Here is a 21,723-nt window from a genome sequence, read left to right on the forward strand (position 1 = left end):
GGTGTTTTCTAACCCCTCTAACCCTTTTTTCATCCCTTCCATTTGATTCTCTTGAGCGGCCATTCTGTTTTCTACCCCCATTAACCCCTCCTGTATTTCCCCTAATCTATTGTCTAATCCCTCAAATTTGTTTCCTAATCCCTCTATTCTACTCCCTAACCCTTGTTTCACCCCTTCTATCCCATTGTCTAACCCCTCTAATTTCTTGTCTAATCCCTCACCGGTACCCCCTCGCTTCGTCCCTCATTACCCCCATTTCGTTTCCCATTACTCCTATTTTGCCCTCCAATCGCTCACCCTGAGCATCCATCCGGTTCCCCATTACCCCCATTTGGCCCTCCAATCGCTCACCCATTTGTTCCATAAGGGCCCTCATTTGCAACATAAAAAGGTTCGGATCCACCAGGGGCGCTGCCACGGTCGCGGGCGTGGACGCCGTGGCCACCTCGTGCGTGACAACGCTATTTTGCGACCCTGCCGCCCTCACTGCTTCGCTCTCCTCGCGTCCCTCAATTTGGTCCTGGACCGACCCTGCCTCACTCTCCCCTACCGGACCCCAGCTGTCTTGGTCTGCCATAGCGCAACTTTCAAAATTCGGGTTTTTATTTCCGTATAACAAAATCAAATTTCGCCGTTATAATTTCGCGCGGGAAACGCGCTCCGAATTGATTCTACTACAAATTTGGGCCTAATAAATTTAGTCCCGGGTCCGAATTCCACTCCTCGACACCAATTGTTACTGGCGTGGCTTAGATGTTATTTACCGAGCGGTTTGGTATGACCACGTCTGCACAAGTTACCCGATTATACCCGAACGTTGACTAATCGCGCTACGCTAGATCAATGAAGGAAAAGACACACGGCTGGGATTAAAATGACACGACACCAGGGATACGGTTCTCCAGACCTCCGGAGGAGATTATATTCGTTCGGAAGGTTAGATTACAACTACAAGAGGGACAGCATAGTAAGGTGGGCACTTAAACACACTCTTATATTAACCGCAACAGACGACAGATAAACGGGACAAAAGGCTGACTCACACGGGGATTGATGGCAAGGAAAGGCAGGTATTCGATGGCCAGCACAAGGTGCACCTTGTGCTCAGGGACAGGATAGCGCGGCCCAAAAGATGCAGGAGGTCTCTCAGCGCTCGGAGGTGGCTCTCTTGTCTTCTCAAGGCTCAAGCTCGGGGCGCATCTGATCTCACATCCGGTAAGTCGCTGCGTATATCCGGCGGGGAGTGACACGCCCTCGGCTCGTTAGCTCCGCCCCAGATGGAATCGGCTCGTTGCTTCTCATTGGGTGCATGCGGGGGGGGGTTACCGGCTCCGCCCTTGACGAGGGGCTGACAGGGAGCCCCTTCGTGGTAACCCCGTGGAGCGCATGGTCATGGCGGCTAACCGAGCTGGTGGGAGGACGCACACTCCCCCCGCGCGCCGTGGTTGTAGTTGTTGTTGTAGCTGTAGTTGTTGTTGTTGTTGTTGTTGTTTGGGGAAGAAGATGGAAGGAGGTATGGGAAGGTCCTAAACTCACTACTGGTGCCATATAATCACATTCTGGTGCAACGAAGAGTCAGAATTAATGGAAAGGAGTCCTTAACTGACATAGACTAAGAATAACTAGCAAGATGTCCGAAAGTTATCTACGTGAGATGCGGTGGACCTGGGCACGACATTTAATGGGGGAAAAGGGGGAGGTCGGTTCTACAGAGTGTTGTTTACAGACAATGGGACTAGGGAATGGGGGATTGGGGATAGTTGGGGAGTATTGGGGAAATAGGGGAATATTTACAAGCGGATATGGAGGCCAAATTCCATATTCGCAACAATATATATATATATTATATATATATATTATATATATATATTGTCCTGTCCATGCCGATAAAGACAGGCCTCAGACAAATGACCGATCGAGCTTACCTTAGAGGCGTTCGCGCAACCTATGGCAGATTAATATGAGCGGGGATAGTGGGCAGTGAAGCTTACCTGGACGGATTCCACTGGAGCATCCTCGAACCACGATAATCAAACCAAACTGTCATAAAATTAAAATGCAACAATAAAAGGGTTGAATGAAAGTAAATGCCAGGGACAAGAAATGCACTGTAAAACTACAATTCGAAATGAGACGTCTCCACACAGACTAGTATACAACGCAAGGGAATAATAAAAGAATGAAAGTAAAAATGTGTGCAGTGCGTTTGCCTCCACGGCCGTCGGCTGCCGCGTGGGTCCCTGGTCTGTGTGCGGGAAAGCAAGCAGGCCTTGGCGCACTGCTGCGTTCACGCCAGCCGCTGGCGTGCAGTGCTCAGGCCCAAGCTCCCTTCTCCTTGTCCGCTCCACAAAGCACTGCGTTCTCTCCACCACCCATGGCATGGCACACAGCCGCCACGAAGCCACAAACCAAGGGCATCAGAGTCCACGAGCTGCGACCGCCAATGTCAGGAGCAAGAGTGAGAGAAATGCGATTGTTCGCTTCAACTCAGCCACAAAGAGTGGACAATGCGAACTGCTCGCTACCAAACCCAGCGTGAAGAGAGTTAGCATGAACTGTGACCGCTTGCAACCACATCCACGAAGCAAGAGAAGGAAAATGCCGGGACATGTCCTTTTTACCTTCGGTCTCGAACGTTCCATCATGACATCCGCGCACGCTCCAATCAATGAGTGCCATCTCATCGCTCCATCGCCCTAACCAATCACCTTTCGGGGTGGGGCCTCACGGCCCTGCTTGCTTGGTGTTGCGATGACTCGGTTGGCTGCACCAGTGGCAGTGTTCAATGTCTCAATCCAGTCACTTTATTTAGTATTTGATAATTTTGGTGCGGGGTGCACGGCTGGTGTGGTGTGTGTGTAGGGTCATAAAAAACAAAGGAAAAATCAGAGGTCATTTACATACAGGGGATTTACCCTTAACCGCCAAGGTACATAGCACAAGAACCACCCTCCGTATGGCCACACGTCACACATAATCCGAACAAACGGAGCTGACTTAAGGTACAGGTTTTCTTCTTCTTCACGACAGTCGGAGGGAGCACACTTCCCAATACAATCCTATCTGGCCCTAAGGTATTTCATTGCCTACCCCCCATACAAGTAACAATATATATATGTGTGTGTGTGTGTACATACACAGTGCCTATATAAATTATACACCCCCTTTCAAAATTTTCACCTTTTGTTGCCTTATAATCTGAAATTAAAATGAATTAAATCAGACATTTTTCACCTTTATTTGCACATCGTAACCCACAATTTGCAAGTCAAAAACAAATTCGACAAATTTCGGAAAATTAATTAAAAATACAAAACTAGAATATCTTGGTTGAGCTAATATATATGTATGTATATATATATGTATATATATATACATATATATATATATATATATATATATATATATATATATATAATATATATATATACACATACATATATATATATATATTGTTACGGTCCGCGGTTAAAGATGTTATATTTGCCGAGCGGAGGCCCCGTGACCTAACAGTTTCCCCGATTCACCCAAACGTTGGCCCGATCGCGCCACAGCTATTCAATGTGGAAAACTCTAAAACGACCGAATGCAAAGAGGAAGAAGAAGAAGACGTACAGAAGAGTAACGGGATTTATTATTACACACACAAGCAAAAAGGAGCAGTCACGGTTATGTACAGGGACATCAAAAAAGAGCAGGTGACACAGTGAAAATTACTAGCTTATACAGACTTAATTGACTACCCAGGACAGAACAAACAGAACAAACTCACATACACGAATGGGGAACTTGTAGGCAGGAATGGCTGGAAGGAGGGTGTGCGGCTGGAGGGGGAGGACGGCACGGAGCTGGCCGGAGCTTGATCCCGCACGGGACGTCGGGCTGGACCTCGACGGCCGCTGATGCCACCGATCCTGTCGTGTGCGCGGGATCACGGGTCGGAGCTGCTTGGTGGAGCCGACGCGCTGGTGGGGGGTCTGGCGTGACGGGTTCTCTCCTCTCTCTCTTTCCTGGTCCAACCACTCTTCACCACCGACAACTCAACGCAACCAACGCAACCACTCAACGCAACCACTGACCACCACTGACGACCAACCCAGCTTTTGGACCTCACAACTCCGCTCTTGTCATAGCTCATCTCCAGCTCATCTCTTGTCTCAGTAAAAGCTCATCTCTTCATCTCAGTAAAAGCTCATCTCTTCATCTCAGTAAAAGCTCATCTCCAGCTCATCTCTTGTCATAGCTCATCTCTCATCTCAGTAAAAGCTCATCTCCAGCTCATCTCTTGTCATAGCTCATCTCTCATCTCGCTTGGGGAACGTCCCGCGGCGGGTTATATAGGCCCCGCCCCTCAACCTTCGCGAACCTCCCTTAATGTTTCTCTCCACACCCTCTCCAAGTCCAACCCCTTGTTCGTGGTTGGTTGAGTGGGGCTGACTCACTCCGCCCCTCTATGACGAGGTGGGGACCCGCCTTTCTTCCCCAACCCTGCCTCGTGGTCAATGGCGGCAATTGTTGGTTGGCAATGCGAATGGCAATTGTTGAAAGGGGAAATGGAGGTTTTTGGGAATGGGAATGAAGGAATCTAACTTTTTTCACTCGGTGCAATGGAGTGTCATGTTAATGGAAGACAAAGCCTTAATCTGAAACACATAATAAAGATATAAGCTACTGAACAAGGGTTTTATCGTGCCCTTCAATGTGTGCTTTATGGAATTAACTACCGGGACGCCCTTTTAACCTTTACACAACACTGGAGGCAGGAGGGGCCATATTCAAGCAATATTACACAATCAAAAAAATACCATCCTCATATCCGCAACAATATATATATATATATATATATATATATATATATATATATATATATATATATATATATATATATATATATATATATGTATATATATATATATATATATATATATATATATATATATATATATATATATATATGATCCTTTACTGAAGGGGAGGTGGATACTTTGGGTCCTGGGAGGACTCTGTTCCACCTCCTGAAACCCACAAATGGAGATAACAACGAACGAGACACACACACACACACACACACACACACACACACACACACACACACACACACACACACACACACACACACACACACACACACGATTGGGGCAATGAAAAGTTGAAACCTCAATGAAGGTCCTTAAATGTTAAAAAGACACCTCCTGTGTCTTTACACGATGGAAGATATTGCACATACATCACACCAAGGAAAAACAAATCTATGACGCCTTCAGTAAGTATTCACTCACACCCCTTGACGTTTTTTACATTTTGTTGTGTTACGGCCTGAATTAAAAATTGATTAAATTGAGATTATTTTTTTTGTCACTGATGTACACAAAATACCCCATATTGTCAAATTGGGTTTTTTTTTTGTATATATAAATTTTTACAAATCAATGAAAAGCTGAAATGTCTTGAGTCAAAAAGTATTCAACCCATTTAGTATGACACTCCAAATTGAGCTCAGGTGCATCTAATTTCCTTGAATCATCCTTGAGATGTCTCTACAACTTGATTGGAATCACCTGTGGCCAATTCAATTGATTGGACATGATTTAGAAAGAAACACACCTTTCTATATAAGGTGCCACAGTTGACAGTGCATGTCAGAGCAGAAACTCTACCATGAAGTCCAAGGAACTGTCCAGAGAACTCCGAGATAGAATTGTGAGGAAGCATAGATCTGGGGAAGGGTATAAAACAATTTCTAGAGTGTTAAAAGTTCCGAAGAGCACAGGGAGCTCCATCATTAGGAAACGGAAAGAATATGGAACTACCTAGACTCCTCCTCAAGCTGGCTGTCTTCCTAGAGCAAGCTAGATGAGGAATTGGCATGAGGAAACCTGCTGTGAAGCGGATGAAACGTTGCCTGAGACCGGGTATTCTCTAGCTTGTTTGTTCAAATTTGTGGAGTAGATCTAGTTTTTTACTTTCTGGTTGGAAGCGCATTCTTTCTTTCAAAAAAAAATATGTATATATATATATTGTGTGTGTGTTTATGCATTTATAACGCCTGTTAATTCTTTTGGATATATTTCATCTGTTTTTTTACTTGTTTTACAAACTCTTGAATCCAATGGCATTTTATGGAATGGAGGCCATTATCCCCAGCTCAATTTGAATTAGCCTTGGACACTGTGCTTGGTTGTGATTTCCCTCTGAGCACACATAATTCGTGCCTTGAGAACCCATGTTAAAACCTCATATACTGTGATGTGACGGTTTCTCCGTCTCCTGATGTCCTTGCGATTTATGTAAAAAGCACGGTGATGTCCTTGGCCTGCATGTGATGTTCGGGCTTCTCCTGGAGCTTTAGGCTCTGCCAGGATTTGAATTGCGGGGTTTGGGGATGTAGGGGGTCAGTGGGGTGGGCTTGGTTGTTTCATTGCCGATGCTGTACATGTAATATGTCACGGTTGTATTAAAAATGGTTTGGATGTGTTAAAAAAGAAACACGGACTCCAGTTCTAAAAATAGTTTCCCTCTTTCTTGAAATGCTCCATTTCTCTTTCCCCGCTGCTTGCGTACTGCGCACTGGAGAGAGCAAACATTATTAAAAGTAGCATTTTAAACCTTCCATGATTGCCCATTCAGATGTCAATAAATTAGGATGACTTGGAACTTTGTTATTATTATAAAACCATCGTCTTCCAGACTGGACACAATGATGTCATAAAGACGGTGGCCTTTACATTTTATTCATCTAAATGTCCAAACGCGTACATGTGCACTTTCTGTAGTGACAAATTGATTTACGATCTTTGTACGAACCAGTGCAGATATTTATTTTAGCTGCCGCATTGCCGACTGCCTGCCTGAACTATTGGCTTAAACTGAGAATTCCAGCTTTCTCATCCATTCATTTTCTTGGATTGGTCCAGCATCCGTTGCTGCATTTGAGAAAGTCTCCCTGCACGAACAAAGCAGTACAAATGTTATCAGAAGGAAATCGTAGAAGATGTGAACCTCATCCAGAAATAATTTAACCCAAGTATTATGGATACATTTCCACGAAGAGCTCATGATCTATGGAGCTGCGTTCCCAAATATATATATATATATATATATATATATATATATATATATATATATATATATATATATATATATATATATATATATATTTAAAGAGTTGGTCATTCCACATTAACTGTTTTGAGGCCTACTTTGGGTGTTTTTTGTGTGTTTATCTTGGTGAGAGGGAAAACTGCACCTTGCAGCTGTAAACATTTCAAACTGTTGGTCTTTGTGTTGCGCACCATATGATGGCTGCAGTTATTTGCTTAGCTGCGCTAATTTCGAGCTGAATTATGACTGATAGTTGTGAAGTTATTTTATTTATTATTTTATTTTGAAAAGCCCTTTTTAACAATTTCCACACAAATGTTTCCAAATATCCCTGAAAAATGCTCTTGATAATGTTCGTGAGATCTGATATAAAATGGATGAGAATATCATTGGCTCTCATGAAACAATTATTTGTAACGAAGTGCTTGCATAAGTAACAAAAATGTTCCTATTACGTTACTGTGTAATCCATATAAAATAGTTCATCTATCTATATTATATATATAAAAGAAAGTTTGTTTGTTTGTTTGTTTGTCTGCACGCGCTAATCTCCTGAACGTGAAAGATAGGAGGAAACCTCTGAAACAAAACATGTCGGGACGGGCCCCGGGAAGGTTATAGGCTAGGTGGCGAGGCCGGTCGAGGCCACAGGGCCGGGCTGGGTCCATTTCGCAATTAAAAGCTGAGCTGAATTATCGTAGTCGATCTTCTACAGCCGCGAGTAAAAGCTGAATTATAGTAGTAAGTTGATTCAAAAAGAACTAAAAATGTCGGGACGGGCCCCGGGAAGGTTATAGGCTAGGTGGCGAGGCCGGTCGAGGCCCACCTCGGCTGGGCTGGGCCCATTTCGCAATTAAAAGCTGAGCTGAATTATCGTAGTCAATCTTCTACAGCCGCAAGTAAAAGCTGAATTATAGTAGTAAATCTTCTACGGCCGCAAGTAAAGGCTGAATTATAGTAGTAAATTCTTTCAAAAAGAACCCGGGCAACGCCGGATGCTTTCGGCTAGTAATAAAGTAAAGTTAACTTTAAACATATTCCAATCCACCCAAGTTTAATTCCAAGTTGAATTTCTTTCCTTATTAGTCCCCTACCGGTGTATACCGGAGGGGACCATAGGTTTGCACTCCGTCTGTCCGTCTGTCCGTCCGTCACACAAAGAACAGTTTTCTGGACTTTTTTTTCTAAACTCTGAATGCTAATAATTTCAATCTTGGTACATGGTTTCCTTATGATCAGTTACAGTTCAGGTTCGAACTTCACGACGTTACTATCATTTTTTACAAAGTTATGGCATTTTGAACTTTGGTAATTTCCCCAACAGTTTTCTGGATGACTGACTGCCGGTAGGGGACATGTATTGCAGCGCAATACTCAGAATGCTTGTTTGCTATAGACATGGAACATCTTTATTTGTGCCGTATTGATTGAACAACTGTTGGTTGTGCACGTTATATAATTAACCCCATTTTGTTCATACTTGGCACAAAGATAATACATGACGGTGTACTTATGCACATTGTTTTCTTCCGTGATGCCATCAAATATGGCCGACTGGTGGCCATTTTATTTAAAAACCGATGCTGAACACATCCTCAACCATTTCATTGACATGCATTTGCCGATGTCGTTCGAACTTGGCACACAGATAACGAATTATGGCTTACATATGCGCGTCATTTTTCTTTTCGAGATCACATCCAAGATGGCCGACTGACGGCTATTTTGTTACTTAAACGTGTCCTCGACCATTTCTTGAACATGCATGGTCCGATTTTGTTCAAATTTTGCACACATATAATGAATGATGGGTTACATATGCACGCCATTTTTTTCGAGATCAGATTCAAGATGGCCGACTGGCGGCCATTTTGTTACTTAAACGCGTCCCCATCCATTTCTCGGACATGCATGGACCGATTTTCTTCAAACTTGGCACAGAAACAATACATGAGTATTCATATGCAGAAGATTTTGTTTTTGGCATCTGATCAAAGATGGCCGACTAATGGCCTTTAACTCCCGTACAGCAAAATTACTAAAACCATGGCAGGGGCTATGTCATTTTATGTCTTTCTTCTTGTTTTTCAAAGATAGTATAGTATATTTAATGTCTGCAATCTATATGTAGACAGGACAGCTGCCTTTATGTTCCCATTCAAAGACTATGTACTGCAATATGTAGAGGGGTGGAAGATGACAACCTTCTCGTGGGCAGTTTCTGGTTTATTATCACACCCGAATGCAACTCCACCTCCTAGCTGGTGCACAGCAGGGCAGAGTCAATGTGCTCGTGTGGTAGATGACCATTGTTAGATGTGCAGCAGTTGCCGATGTGGGGGCGATCTGTGCCTTGCTGCTTCTCCAAGCTAGATTCAGTCGTAATCCTTACCGGTCGGTAAGGATTTATTTAATTCACATGTGTAGTGTGTGTGTGTGTGTGTGTGTGTGTGTGTGTGTGTGTGTGTGTGTGTGTGTGTGTGTGTGTGTGTGTGTGTGTGTGTGTGTGTGTGTGTATATATATTTCATTTCAAAACACACCTGGCCATAGTGTGCCTTATGACCGTGTCTTCAGCAGAAGTCCTCAGCATCATTCCGTTTTGACCCTTCAACCTCGATTATAGTCAGCTAAGGTGGGTCAGCTCGGGCACATATGCCTCCACATGCAGCAACTACCCCCACCCACAGTCAGCGAGAACACAAAATACAACAATAAAAGAACAGCTTCCACTCCAATAATTCAAAGTTCTGAAAATATATATATATATATATATATATTCAGGAGCAGCGAACGAATCACCCAAGCTTATAACTGATACCACTCAACAGCAAAACACAAGAACACACACACATTCACAAAAAACACCCAACTAACCAACTAACCAACCACCCAACCTTACAACATACACCACTCAACAGCCAAAATGCATGCAAATACACACACACACACACACACACACACACACACACACACACACATACACACACACAAAACTGCCGTAGTAATCAATGCATATATATTTATATACACCACAACCTTTTTCCGGACCACCTGAATGGACCTTGTGGAGCAGTTGTGGTCCACGGACCACAGTTTGAGAACCTCTGGTCTATACAAGGCTTTGTATTTGTGCATTTTGGCCTGCTTGTTCCCCTCTACCAACTTCCCCTCTGTTGATGTCAACCTGCCATCATCTGCTATTTAGCTCTTCCATGAGCACTGGCTTAATTTAAAAAAAGACAGGCTGTAGCTGATTGTGAGATCCAAGAACACCAAGCACATATGAAATCTGATTGCTAGTCCAGGAGGTGACCCTAGATACTTTACCTAACAACTTTGGTAAGTAAGGTAAGATGGCTTGAAATATCAAATGCATGCTTGATGTGTAGTTCTCTTGTTTGAGTCTGAGAGCATCCATCCATTGTTGACATTGTAGTGGCAGCATGTCCAAGGTGGAATGACCTGGGTAGAAGCCAAACTGATGATCATTAGTCTTGAGGTCTGCTGTAGTGATCGATTCTTTACTTTGCATATGACGGGAATAAGGCTGATAGTTCTGTAGTTGAGCGCATTCGTTTTGTCACTCTCTTTATGGATTAAGGTGACTTTGTCAACTTTTCATAATGAGACAGGTGGATTTTGAAAAAAAGCTCTGGAAATAATTGAGAAAGAGGACGAGGTGGAGTGGAAGAACAATCTTTGAGGATTAATGCACTGATGCCAAGACCATCGCCATTGGAGGAGTTAATATTGGCCTGGAATTTCCCTACCTTGGCAATGGAGCGGGGTGGGAACCTCACATGTGGAATGGCAGTTTCAGTGAGAGAAGTAAGTTAGGTTCAGGAATTAAAGGGATTTGGTACTTCGGCGTTTTCTGTAAAGAAAGAGATTCGGCACTCGGCCTTTTTTTCTTGATACTTGGGCTCGTCGTAGAGCACACACACACACACACACACACACACACACAAACACGGAACAAACACCGAACAAACACGGAACAAACACGGAACAAACACGGAACAAGCCACTGAGCTTGGGGGAAGTGCCGTCACTTCTCCGGATACTCTGGGTACCAGCGACGTTATGGCAATGGCGCTGCTTTTCTCACCGTACTCAGTGGGGCATTTCCTCAAGAGGAATTTCCTCCTCCCCATGGATGGCAACCGAGGGGGATTGTCCGTACTCTATCATTTTCATACATGAGCAGAGCCCGTCCTGTCTGCATCCTTCAAGCGAGGAAATAATAGGTGTATACACAAAAGACACGATCAAGTACCTCTAAAGTTTTGTGTATCGTGCGACACATGAGAGATTGAAGCTCAGGTGAGTCAGATATTGAGCTCCAACATGTCTGTAGACTGAAATACAATGGTTGCAAGCTTTATAGGTCGATGACAGGTTCTCTTATTTGTGGTTAACGTTTCAGGAGGAAAAGGCAAGTTGAGTCCTTCCATCTGCCTGACGGCAGTAAATGTTGTCAGAGACAGGATGATTGGCAGGGCAGCTGGATGGTTCATGGTGAGAGAGAGAGAGAGAGAGAGAGAGAGAGAGAGAGAGAGAGAGAGAGAGAGAGAGAGAGAGAGAGAGAGAGAGAGAAAGAGAAAGAGAGAGAGAGAGAGAGAGAGAGAGAGAAAGAGAGAGAGAGAGAGAGAGAGAGAGAGAGAGAGAGAGAGAGAGAGAGAGAGAGAGAGAGAGGAAAAAAAGGAAGAGGAAGGGAAAGAGAAAAAAAATGGTGATAAACAAATTCCAAAACTCTATGACAGCCGGCGAGACAGATACATTCAAGAGCACATGATCTGAGGGGCAAAGGAAGGTGTGTCAGAGCAGGAAAGTTTTGAGGGGAAGTTGGACTTGATCAATTCTAGCAGAGAGTGAAAAACATGAAAGGAAATGTGGATTGAAAATACAACATTTGGTCAGCCTGGAAATGTCACAAAAGGACTTGGCCGCAATACTTTGGGCAGTGAGGACCAATGCCAAGGCATCTGGAATGGTAGTTGAAGTTGCTTCAGATTAGGCAAAGCGAGATGGGGTGGGAGGATCTGAGGGAGTGGAAGTTGGCCGAGTGCATCGTACGCAAATGTCGTCACTGTTGGGAGGGCGACGGCCAATGGGGACATAATAATTGGAGGGCTCAACTGAGGTTTTTAAAAAAAAGTTTGCCAAAATATTGCATAACTGTTTCTGTCAACTGATTGCTTACAAATTTCCATGATGTTTTGAAAAGGGTTTCAAGAAATGCCAAAAATATCAGTGATCCATTTGAAACTCAGCATATTTACCAATCCTGAATAAAATCATTCAAACTGGAGTTGTTTTTTTAAAAATCAAGACCATTCTATTTACACAAATTAACTTGTGATTACATGTGGTTCACATTGTTACAAAAGTACTAAGACATACCTGCAATGTACCTTCCTGGTTTCCTACATTCTCTTCCAGTTTTTTTTGTTTTTTTTGTATACAAGATCGAGGCTCGTGAAAGAGCTAACATTAATCACACAGAAAGACAAACCGACACATAAAACATATAATAAGGGGAGCGGGAGACGAGATGGGAAAAGAGGAGGAAGGACACAAACACAACATTTGAGAGCAGGGACATCGGGAGATCTGTGGGAGGGAGAGGGCTTAGGGGGGGGGAGGCATGGGAATGGGGGGTGGGAGAGGTATAAAACATATGGACACTGCAAGGACTTCCAGGAAAGAAGTTGGAATTTCAAACAAGGTGGACCTGGGGTGAACTAGTGGGGGTAGAAAAGATCAAGGTTTTGGATGGGGGAAGATAAGAGATGGTGGTGAACAGCTGTTTTAAAGACCTGGAGGGAGGAGTGGGATTGAAGGGAGTGAGGGAGTTTGTTCCAGAGGTGGGAGAAAAGGGGAATGAAAGAGTGAAGGTGAGCAGGGTCTTGATTTTGGCAGTTTCACCATAAGAGGGTTGCAGGCAGATCTTGTGCGACCTGTAGGAATATTTGGGGGACAGAGAGAGCTGGTGGAGCAAGGCCGGAGAGGAGTCGGTGGAAGACAGAAAGACCACCAACCTGCCTGCGGTGAGTGTGTGAAAGGCCCTTGGAGTTAGCTTCATCGCGGGAGATTCCAATGATTCTGAAAGCTTTGGTTTCAACAGCGTGAAGACGAGGTAGGTGTGAGGCAGGAGCACCAGCCCAGAGGGGGGAACAGTATTCCATTGAGCTGCGGATGAAAGCCTTATATGTGGTGAGGAGCTCAGGTGTGCCAAGGAAGGACTTCGCACGACGGAGGATGCCCAGTCGGCGACTGGCTTTGGAGGCCAGATTTGAAATGTGGTTTTCCCAGGAAAGATCATGGCAGATAGTGAGACCCAAAAGCTTGAGCGACAGAACCTGGAGAGGATTATTCAGAAAGTAGATGGGAGGGTTGTCCAGTCGGTCTTTTCGGAGAGACATAGTAAGACTGTGAGATGAGTGCCTGTGCATGTGAGAGACCACCTCCCCATAACTCATATTTCCCATTAATCATTTCTTCCTCCTCCTCTCCAGCTTCCCTGATATTCCCTATCCTACCTCTTCCTTCTTCTTCTACTTCCCTGATATTCCCGATCCTTCCTTTTCTCCAGCTTCCCTGACATACCCCATCCTTCCTCCTGTCATATCTCCCTGATATCGCCTACACTACTTCCTTTGATTCCCTCTTACTTCCTAAACACCCCTTATCCTTCTCTTACTTCTCCGATATCCCCTATTCTTCCTTCCTCCTCTCTTACTTCCCTGTTATTGCCTTTCATATTTATTTCCTCTTCTCCTACTTCCCTGACATCCCCTATCCTTGCTTCCAACATCTCCTACTTCCCTGACATACCCCTTCCTTCCTCCTGTCATATCTCCGTGATATCCCCTACACTACTTCCTTTGATTCTCTCTTACTTCCTCAACACCCCTTATCCTTCTCTTACTTCTCTGATATCCCCTATTCTTCCTTCCTCCTCTCTTGTTTTCTTGATATCCGCGTCTCTCCTTCCAATTCCTTTTCCTAGTTTTTTCCCCCCCCGAAGCTCCTCTCTTCACCAGTTTACATTTTGTGTAATTTCAGTGATTTCATTCATTGAAGGGATCATGTTGGTCTTTTTCCAACCCCTGCATGTTCATTGTTTATGTTGTTCGTCTTTGAAGGGAAGCTCTAAACTAGGCTCCAGATAACACATCTTTCCTTTCCACTTTTGTGCCACAATTAATTGAGCAACCAGCAGACCAGGCCCGTATTGAAATGACTCTAAAATATACATTTGTTAGATGTATCGTGTCATTTCAAGTGGAGGATGTTTGAGGTTTATGTAGTAAATATTGTTTATTTACGTTTTTTAACTTTTTTATTTGTGCAATCGTTTCCTAATGACCATTTGAATAGTCTTTGGAAACTTTTGAGGCACGACATGGCGGCCACAGTCGCATGTTGTGGCTTGGAGTTGATATGCCAAGCAGCATTTTCCTGTGTCTGACTGATATATCTTGTGGTTCATTCTTAAAGTACAAATTTATGACATATATCTGATTTATACTGCATGTTGGGGTTGTGGGGCTGGCCGGATGGCCTAGAGGTACACACACTCCAAGCTGTCTAGTCTGGGTTTGACACCCAACCCAGACAAAAACTGTCAACCTGGTGTTTCACAGGCAAAGTGATTCAGCAATGTGTGTGTCGTCCCTCACACGGATGTTAAACTGGGGGTCCCGGCTGCCGGCATGGGTTGGTGGACATTAAAGATCCCATGGTGTCCTTTGCAAAGAGTAGGGGAGTATCGCCGGCACCATGGCCAAATTCCAAATTCCTGCCTCAACTCGGCCAATGTCAAGGGTTAGGGTTGGGCAGTTTGTGAAGACTTGGGCCAAAGCTTCACCCGGCCGACCGCACAAGGTGGGATGATAGTGACTTTTAAAGAAGAAGAAGAAAGAATTTGGGTAATATTTCCCAAACTAAGAGGTGCTTAAGGAGATGTGTACCTTCCTGAATCAAACCTACAACACGCATGTTTACTACCTTTGCATGACGAGTGCAGGTGTAGACGACAAAGCTGAGAAAAACTGGAAGCCGGCGCCGGGGCGTGCCCCCCACCTGCTGCTCATGCTGCTGCCGCCAGGCCATGTTGACGACGGGCTGGAGCAAGGCCGACGGAGGAAGCGCGCTCTGGACGCGGCATATTGCTTCAGGTTTGGCGTCTCGTTTCCGCAGTAGCCATGGCAACCCCGGGTGCTTTTATGGTTCAAGGTTTTGATCCCAGTGGTACTCCTGTATCCGCAGGAAAACTTTGGTGTTAGTGCCAGCACTCATGATGAATAACGGTCGAAGAATAGAATAACACCCTGCTCTCGATACCGTGAAGCCGGTCATTAAAGATGATAACGCACATGTATGTTATCGTTTTGTCATAATTACAATAGGTATTTTCCGCTGGTATTATTGATTTTTTTTAGTTATAAAATGCAAGATGTTTTTGCTTCTCTGTTGCACCAACCTGCTAATTGACTTCCTCTCTGTTATAAGGTTGTTGCATGCTGTTGTCGTTTGCACAATGCCATAATCTATCACTACCGACAGTTGTGGATGTGCTAAAGTACAACACTGTGGATGTATCTCTCACTACCACAGGATTAAGTTTATATTGTTTAATTTTAAAAACAATAGTATAAGCATATCTGCTAAGTTTGCACATATTCAATAAGTTTGTGTTTATAAGAATCTATTGCGGTGTCAATAGATTCCCAAGATCAATAACGATGATGATCATATGTGATATAAAGTGAAAAGTTTGTCTTTATGACTTCGTTTCGTCACCAGATGAATAGATTATAATTTATCTGTCGCACAATAAGTTGCTCACACAGCATCTGAGCTTACATAATTTGTCACTTCATTCATTCATTGTCTTCTCATCCCATATGTTGTGTGTGTCCCATTGCACGGATTATGAACATGGCAAGCCGACTTGACCAGCATGGATCCACCAAGCTGATAGCTCAAGTAGGGTTATCTCTGGAAAGGTTCCGATGAGGTGTGGTGAACAATCCTCACCTCGCGGAGGGGTGTGGTGGACAATCCTCACCTCTCGGAGGGGTGTGGTGGACAATCCTCACCTCTCGGAGGGGTGTGGTGGACAATCCTCACCTCTCGGAGGGGTGTGGTGGACAATCCTCACCTCTCGGAGGGGTGTGGTGAACAATCCTCACCTCGCGGAGGGGTGTGGTGGACAATCCTCACCTCTGAGGGGTGTGGTGGACAACCCTCACCTCTGAGGGTTGTGGTGGACAATCCTCACCTCTGAGGGGTGCGATGGACAATCCTCACCTCTGAGGGGTGTGGTGGACAAGCCTCACCTCTGAGGGGTGTGGTGGACAAGCCTCACCTCTGAGGGGTGTGGTGGACAATCCTCACCTTTGAGGGGTGTGGTGGACAAGCCTCACCTCTCAGACGGGTGTAGTGGACAATCATCACCTCAAAGAGGTAGTCATAACTCATAAGGTTTCGGGAGTACCCTCCCAAATGTCAGCTTTGTTGTAAGATTTCGCGATTTCTCTCATGGCAACGAATTATGGTAGATGGCACAGCTGGCATAACACTCCCTTCAAAAGATGGTCTCCTCGATTACCCTCTGGCTTTCGAGATCCACAATGATGAGTTGGACGTATCTCGTTTCCTTGTGACTCGAATCAAGATGAGAAAATGAAAGCACTTAAACGCGTCTATTAGTTTGGTGTTGACAGCTCAAGCTGCTCTATGTTTCATTTACTATCTCAAAAAGCATCTCCTTTTTGTAAAAGTAGTGCGTGTCATGCATTGTTTATCCATGAGAAAAGTTAAAGACCTCAGCACTATCTATATATTACATATGCAAAGATGACAGAATCTCCCCTCCCAACCCCCCTCCTATCCCCCCAACCCCATGTTCTCCCTCCTCTCTCCACTCCTTTCATATTCCCCTCCTCTATTTATTCTTTTCATCCCCTCTTCTTGTTTTCTGAATTTATTTATTTTACCTCTTACCTGCCTCCACAAATGCATACGTAATAAAGAGGTGGCCCCCAAAGTTGCGTATTTTCACGAGTAATAGCATTTAATGTGGTGCGCTATGGTACATGGCAGTAATCACGAGGGAGCTTCCACGTGTTATTACAGATGTGATGTGGAGTGGAGGTAAAACAGATAAAAAGGGGAGGGAGGAGACCTGTAGTGAGAATGGAGGGCATGAGAATCAGGGAGGAGGGATTGAAAAGGGAAAGTGGGTCGAGAGAGACAGTCAGGGAAAAGAGGCGTATGGGGGACAACATAACGCTTGAGGGGGACTGGGCGGGGGTGTGTAGGGGAGTCGTGGATCGGGGTCACAAGTTCCTCCATTTGTGTGTGCACTGTGCACGACAGGTAGATCCCCCCCCCCCCCCCCCCCCCGAAAGATTCCTTTTGCGGAACACGTCGAAGCAGTTTCGTGCATTAAGTCTGCGGTTAGTTTGCTTGTTGTTTGTCGGTGACAGCAACATTGTGCGAGTGTTCTTGCTTGCCAAAGCTCGGGTCGTCATCTGGCTGAGGCTGTTGCAGTAAATGGCAACAGCAGCAGGAGGAAGTAGGTTTGGAAGTTTGACGTCTCGTTGACGTTGTTACGATGTGATGCTCACAAATCCCGCCCCCCCCCCCCCCCCCCCGAAATCTGGTTTTGGAGCATTATGTGTCCATTACAACCACAAGCGATACAGAGATGCAGGTGATAAGCCTTAACATGAACTCCCAAATATTTATCTTTACTGCAATTTCCACTCCAAACTATGTAAACAACACAGATAATGTCGATTACAAATGGATAGAAACACGTTATAACATTCCTTTAGGATACCGCTTTGGCCTGCCGTATGAGGGTTTCTGTAAAATTCATATTATGCTGCATTTCATATATTAATAATGTAAAGTCTGTGAAAAATGACGAGGTCAAGATCACCTCCCCACCCGCATCACTATGATCACAGCGCAGTTGTAAAGATTATAACACAGGCTTGAGGATTTCCTTTTGTTTGATGAGGGAAAGTATGATTATTTTATAAATATAATTACTCCCGCCAGGAGTAATGCATTCACTCGTGTCCGTCCGTGTGTGTGTTCGTGTGTTTGTGAACAAGATATCTGGAAAAGTTCTGAACGGATTTGGATGAAAGTTGGTAGGATGATTGCCCTTGGGATAAGGAAGAATTGATTAGTTTTTGGTGAAGCTCAGGATATTATTCTGGATCCAGGAATTTTTGAAGGATTTTCTTACCATTGGAAGATAGAGCTCATTTTTTTTTAACATTATCTTCTATATATTCTATATTTAACATTGTGATATGAAAATAGTTTTCATATTTGTTGTAAATGTAGTTTAAACTCGTGGTTATGCGTTCGAGCGGTGTATTTTTTTTTACCAGCGTCGTCTTCAATGTTCATTTTTTTTCTTCTAATAAAGACATATTCTGTCGTTTTAAAACCACCAAAGTGTGTATTAGGTTTCCCCGTTTCATAAAATGTATCGTTTGACACGTATAATGCTTTAAAACTGTTTTTTTTTTGTTTTTTTTAAATACCTCAGAAGAGATATCAACATTTACCTCAGCGAATGTCATTCGCGGTGTCAGTATTTGATGAACTTATATAGACTTAATTCCAAATTTGTCAATGACTGAGGTATATTAACAAACGGATAAAACAGATTTGGCAAAATTCCAACTTTTTTTTTAAAAAGATCGCATATTCACCCAGGGTTGTGAGAGGCTGAAGAAGAAGAAACCTCGCATTGGCTTCCCAGACCAAATAAATAATTCTGGCTCTGGCTCTGTGATTTTCAGGTTTATTACTCCCGCCAGAGAGTAACACATTCGATCGTGTCCGCCCGTGTGTGTGTGTGTGTGTGTGTTCGTATGTTCGTGTGTTTGTGAACAAGATATTTGGAAAAGTTCTTAACGGATTTGGATGAAAGTTGGTGGGATGATTGCCCTTGGGATAAGGAAGAATTGATTAGTTTTTTGTGAAGCTCAGGATATTATTCCGGATCCAGGAATTTATTTTGGAAATTTTTTTGGGAAAGATTCTTTCTGTTTTTCTGCATTAAAGCTTTTATTATTATTCTTAAATGATGTTTTTGTCCTCTAATTCCGAGATATATCAAAATAAATTCTCTGACAGTTCGGGCTTACTTTCTTCTTCATTTATTGTTTTGGGGAGTGGGGGTGTTAAACAAAACGTATTATTCCAACTAAACCCACGGCGGGAGTATGCGCTCTACTGAGTGGCGTTCTAGTTTTCAAAGTGATAACGGAATTTCAAATGACTGAGTAAAATTACTCACCCATATATATATATTTACCTCAAATATAAATTACTAACGTCTCACCTCTATCGTTATGGGTGTGAAAACAACCGGAACGGCCATTTAATCAAGCCCAATTCAAATGCTCATAGTAAAAGTTTTGGACGGCATTAGTTTCACTTTCCTGTGTGGAAACAAAAATGGCGAATGGCGCTAAAACTGACTGTGTGCTCCTTTTCATTGACTTCCGTGAACATGAGGTCACTTCCTGTGTGACAGAGAAATAAATACATAGGGCTTTTATTTATTTAAATGTCACATGGAACAGATTCAAAAATGTTGCCGATTCGGAGGACAAAGTATCAATTCCAATGGCATTTTTTTGTCCCCCGTCACACCGCGGAGCGAAAGGGGGACTATGGTTTTCCCCTCCGTCCGTGTGTCCGTCCGTCCGTGCGTGCGTGCATGCGTCCGTGCGTGCATAAGCGAAGGACCGAATTCTAATTTGGTGTGTGGGTGCAACCCACGTCAAAATCCAAGAAGGCCACCGCCATGTATGTCTGACGCCATGTATGTCTGAACCTTGTGAGCGGAATATCTTGAAAAATAAGCGAAGTACCAACTTCTAATCTGGTGTGTGGGTGTATCTACGCATAAGGGAGAACGCTATTGAAAATTGGGTCGCCACGTCAAAATCCAAGATGGCCGCCTTGCGTCTTCCACTTTGTCAACTCACATCACTTCACCGACGGGGGACCTAGGCGTAACGCTTGTTTTTTTTAAATCAAAAAGCTCTTGGAGAGTTATTACACATTTCTTTGTTATTGCAAGAAGTCTCTTTTCTGGAATCGGAAGCAGCATGCCTTTTGGGTAAGTCCCAAATTTACAAAAAGTATACTCGTGTATAAACACCTTGTGGGGCAGATGTGTGAAAAATATTTGTGGTTTTCTGTTAAAAGCACCAAATTTGACTTGGATCACGTTTGATATGTACTAAATTATTTCAGATATAGTGGGAAGCTGAATATTTCGGCTGAAGCCCGTAATTGGGAAAAATCCAATATGGCCGCCACACATTCAAAAATAAAATAATAAAGTCCAACATATTCGGCAATCGATCACATATAACCATGAATTAAATATCCGTTTCTGTTTTTGGACATAAAGTATCCAATGCCGTCATTCTTACCCTAAAAATACCTCAGGGGGTGATTTTCCGCCTTTTCTAGTATTTTATTGCCATAAATTAATTTTTTTAAATTATATGTCTTTTTTTACGTTTGACATACATGAGCAGATGTAACCAGCGTCATGTCAGCAAAGAAGAGATGTGAGCTTGTTCATAGTGAGAGTCTGCAGTCATCTACAGCAAGACCTGCTACTATTGATTGGACCCCATGTACTCTGTATCAAGAACATTCCAACGCACCACTTCAGGATCCGGCAAATTCCAAACAGAAAGATGTTGGAGCATCTTTGAGAGTCTGGGTTGTCATGAGAGTCTGGGTGACAATTTGACAAATTTCCGTGATCTTGGTGAGAAGCCAGTACCAGTAGACTTGCCCCGGCTTGATGAAGGTGATGGGTTAACAGCCACCCTGTCGAGAAGTCTTGCTCGATTGCATGCTTTGTGTCATTTGAAGTGTTGTACCTGTCGACTGACAAGATTACAAGGAACTTCTACATCTATAAGTGAGGCAGGAGGAGGTCCCTATATGCATCGACAGGTGACACGTACAGACAGATCTCCCCACTGTCGCATATGTTCCTTTTGTTAAAAACCTGGAACAGAGTGGAAATGTCATTCTCAGTGCCCAGTAAACGTATACAATGCTCACAGCCGGATGACTGAGGATGCAAAGGAGATGCACCTTGATGGATTTTCCCATGGCATGACTTTGGTAGAACTTATTGTTTACATAGAAGACATAAAATTGTCAGATAAGACAGTTGCTCCAATTTTCAATCTTGCTGATCTTGTAAAATTGTACATTAACCGATTGAGACAGCTGTGGGCCGATGTATCCAGTCGCTTTCACTCCACAGATTTGACAAAGCGTTTACTTGCTAACGTGCCTGGTCTCCATGCCGACAAACCAGGCTGTGATATATTAAATAACTTTGATGATGATATTGGTCCCTGAGTGAAGCAAGCTTGGATTTTCCCCAATTTCGAGCTTGAGGGGAGAAAATCAACTTGGCATTATATCTAAAAGCATTTAGGACAAATCAAACATGATCTTTACCAAGTTTGGAGCTTTTACCACAAAATCCACAATTCATCTGAATTTTGTCACATACCGCTCCACTACCTGGCTGGTCG

At 43.6% G+C, this 21,723-nt stretch overlaps 1 protein-coding gene across 1 annotated transcript in view; it reads left to right on the plus strand.

Annotated features, from left to right (window-relative positions):
• The window catches only part of LOC137435642 (transforming growth factor beta-2 proprotein), a 124,650-nt gene that overhangs the window by 94,690 nt on the left and 8,237 nt on the right, over positions 1-21,723 (plus strand). Inside the window, exon 6 of the mRNA XM_068129583.2 lies at positions 15,135-15,285. Coding sequence (XP_067985684.1) covers positions 15,135-15,285 — 151 coding nt within the window. The remainder of the gene's footprint in view (positions 1-15,134; positions 15,286-21,723) is intronic.

Source organism: Myxine glutinosa, chromosome 9, assembly GCF_964187855.1.
Source record: "Myxine glutinosa chromosome 9, kmMyxGlut1.1, whole genome shotgun sequence".
Taxonomy (NCBI): Eukaryota; Metazoa; Chordata; class Myxini; order Myxiniformes; family Myxinidae; genus Myxine; species Myxine glutinosa.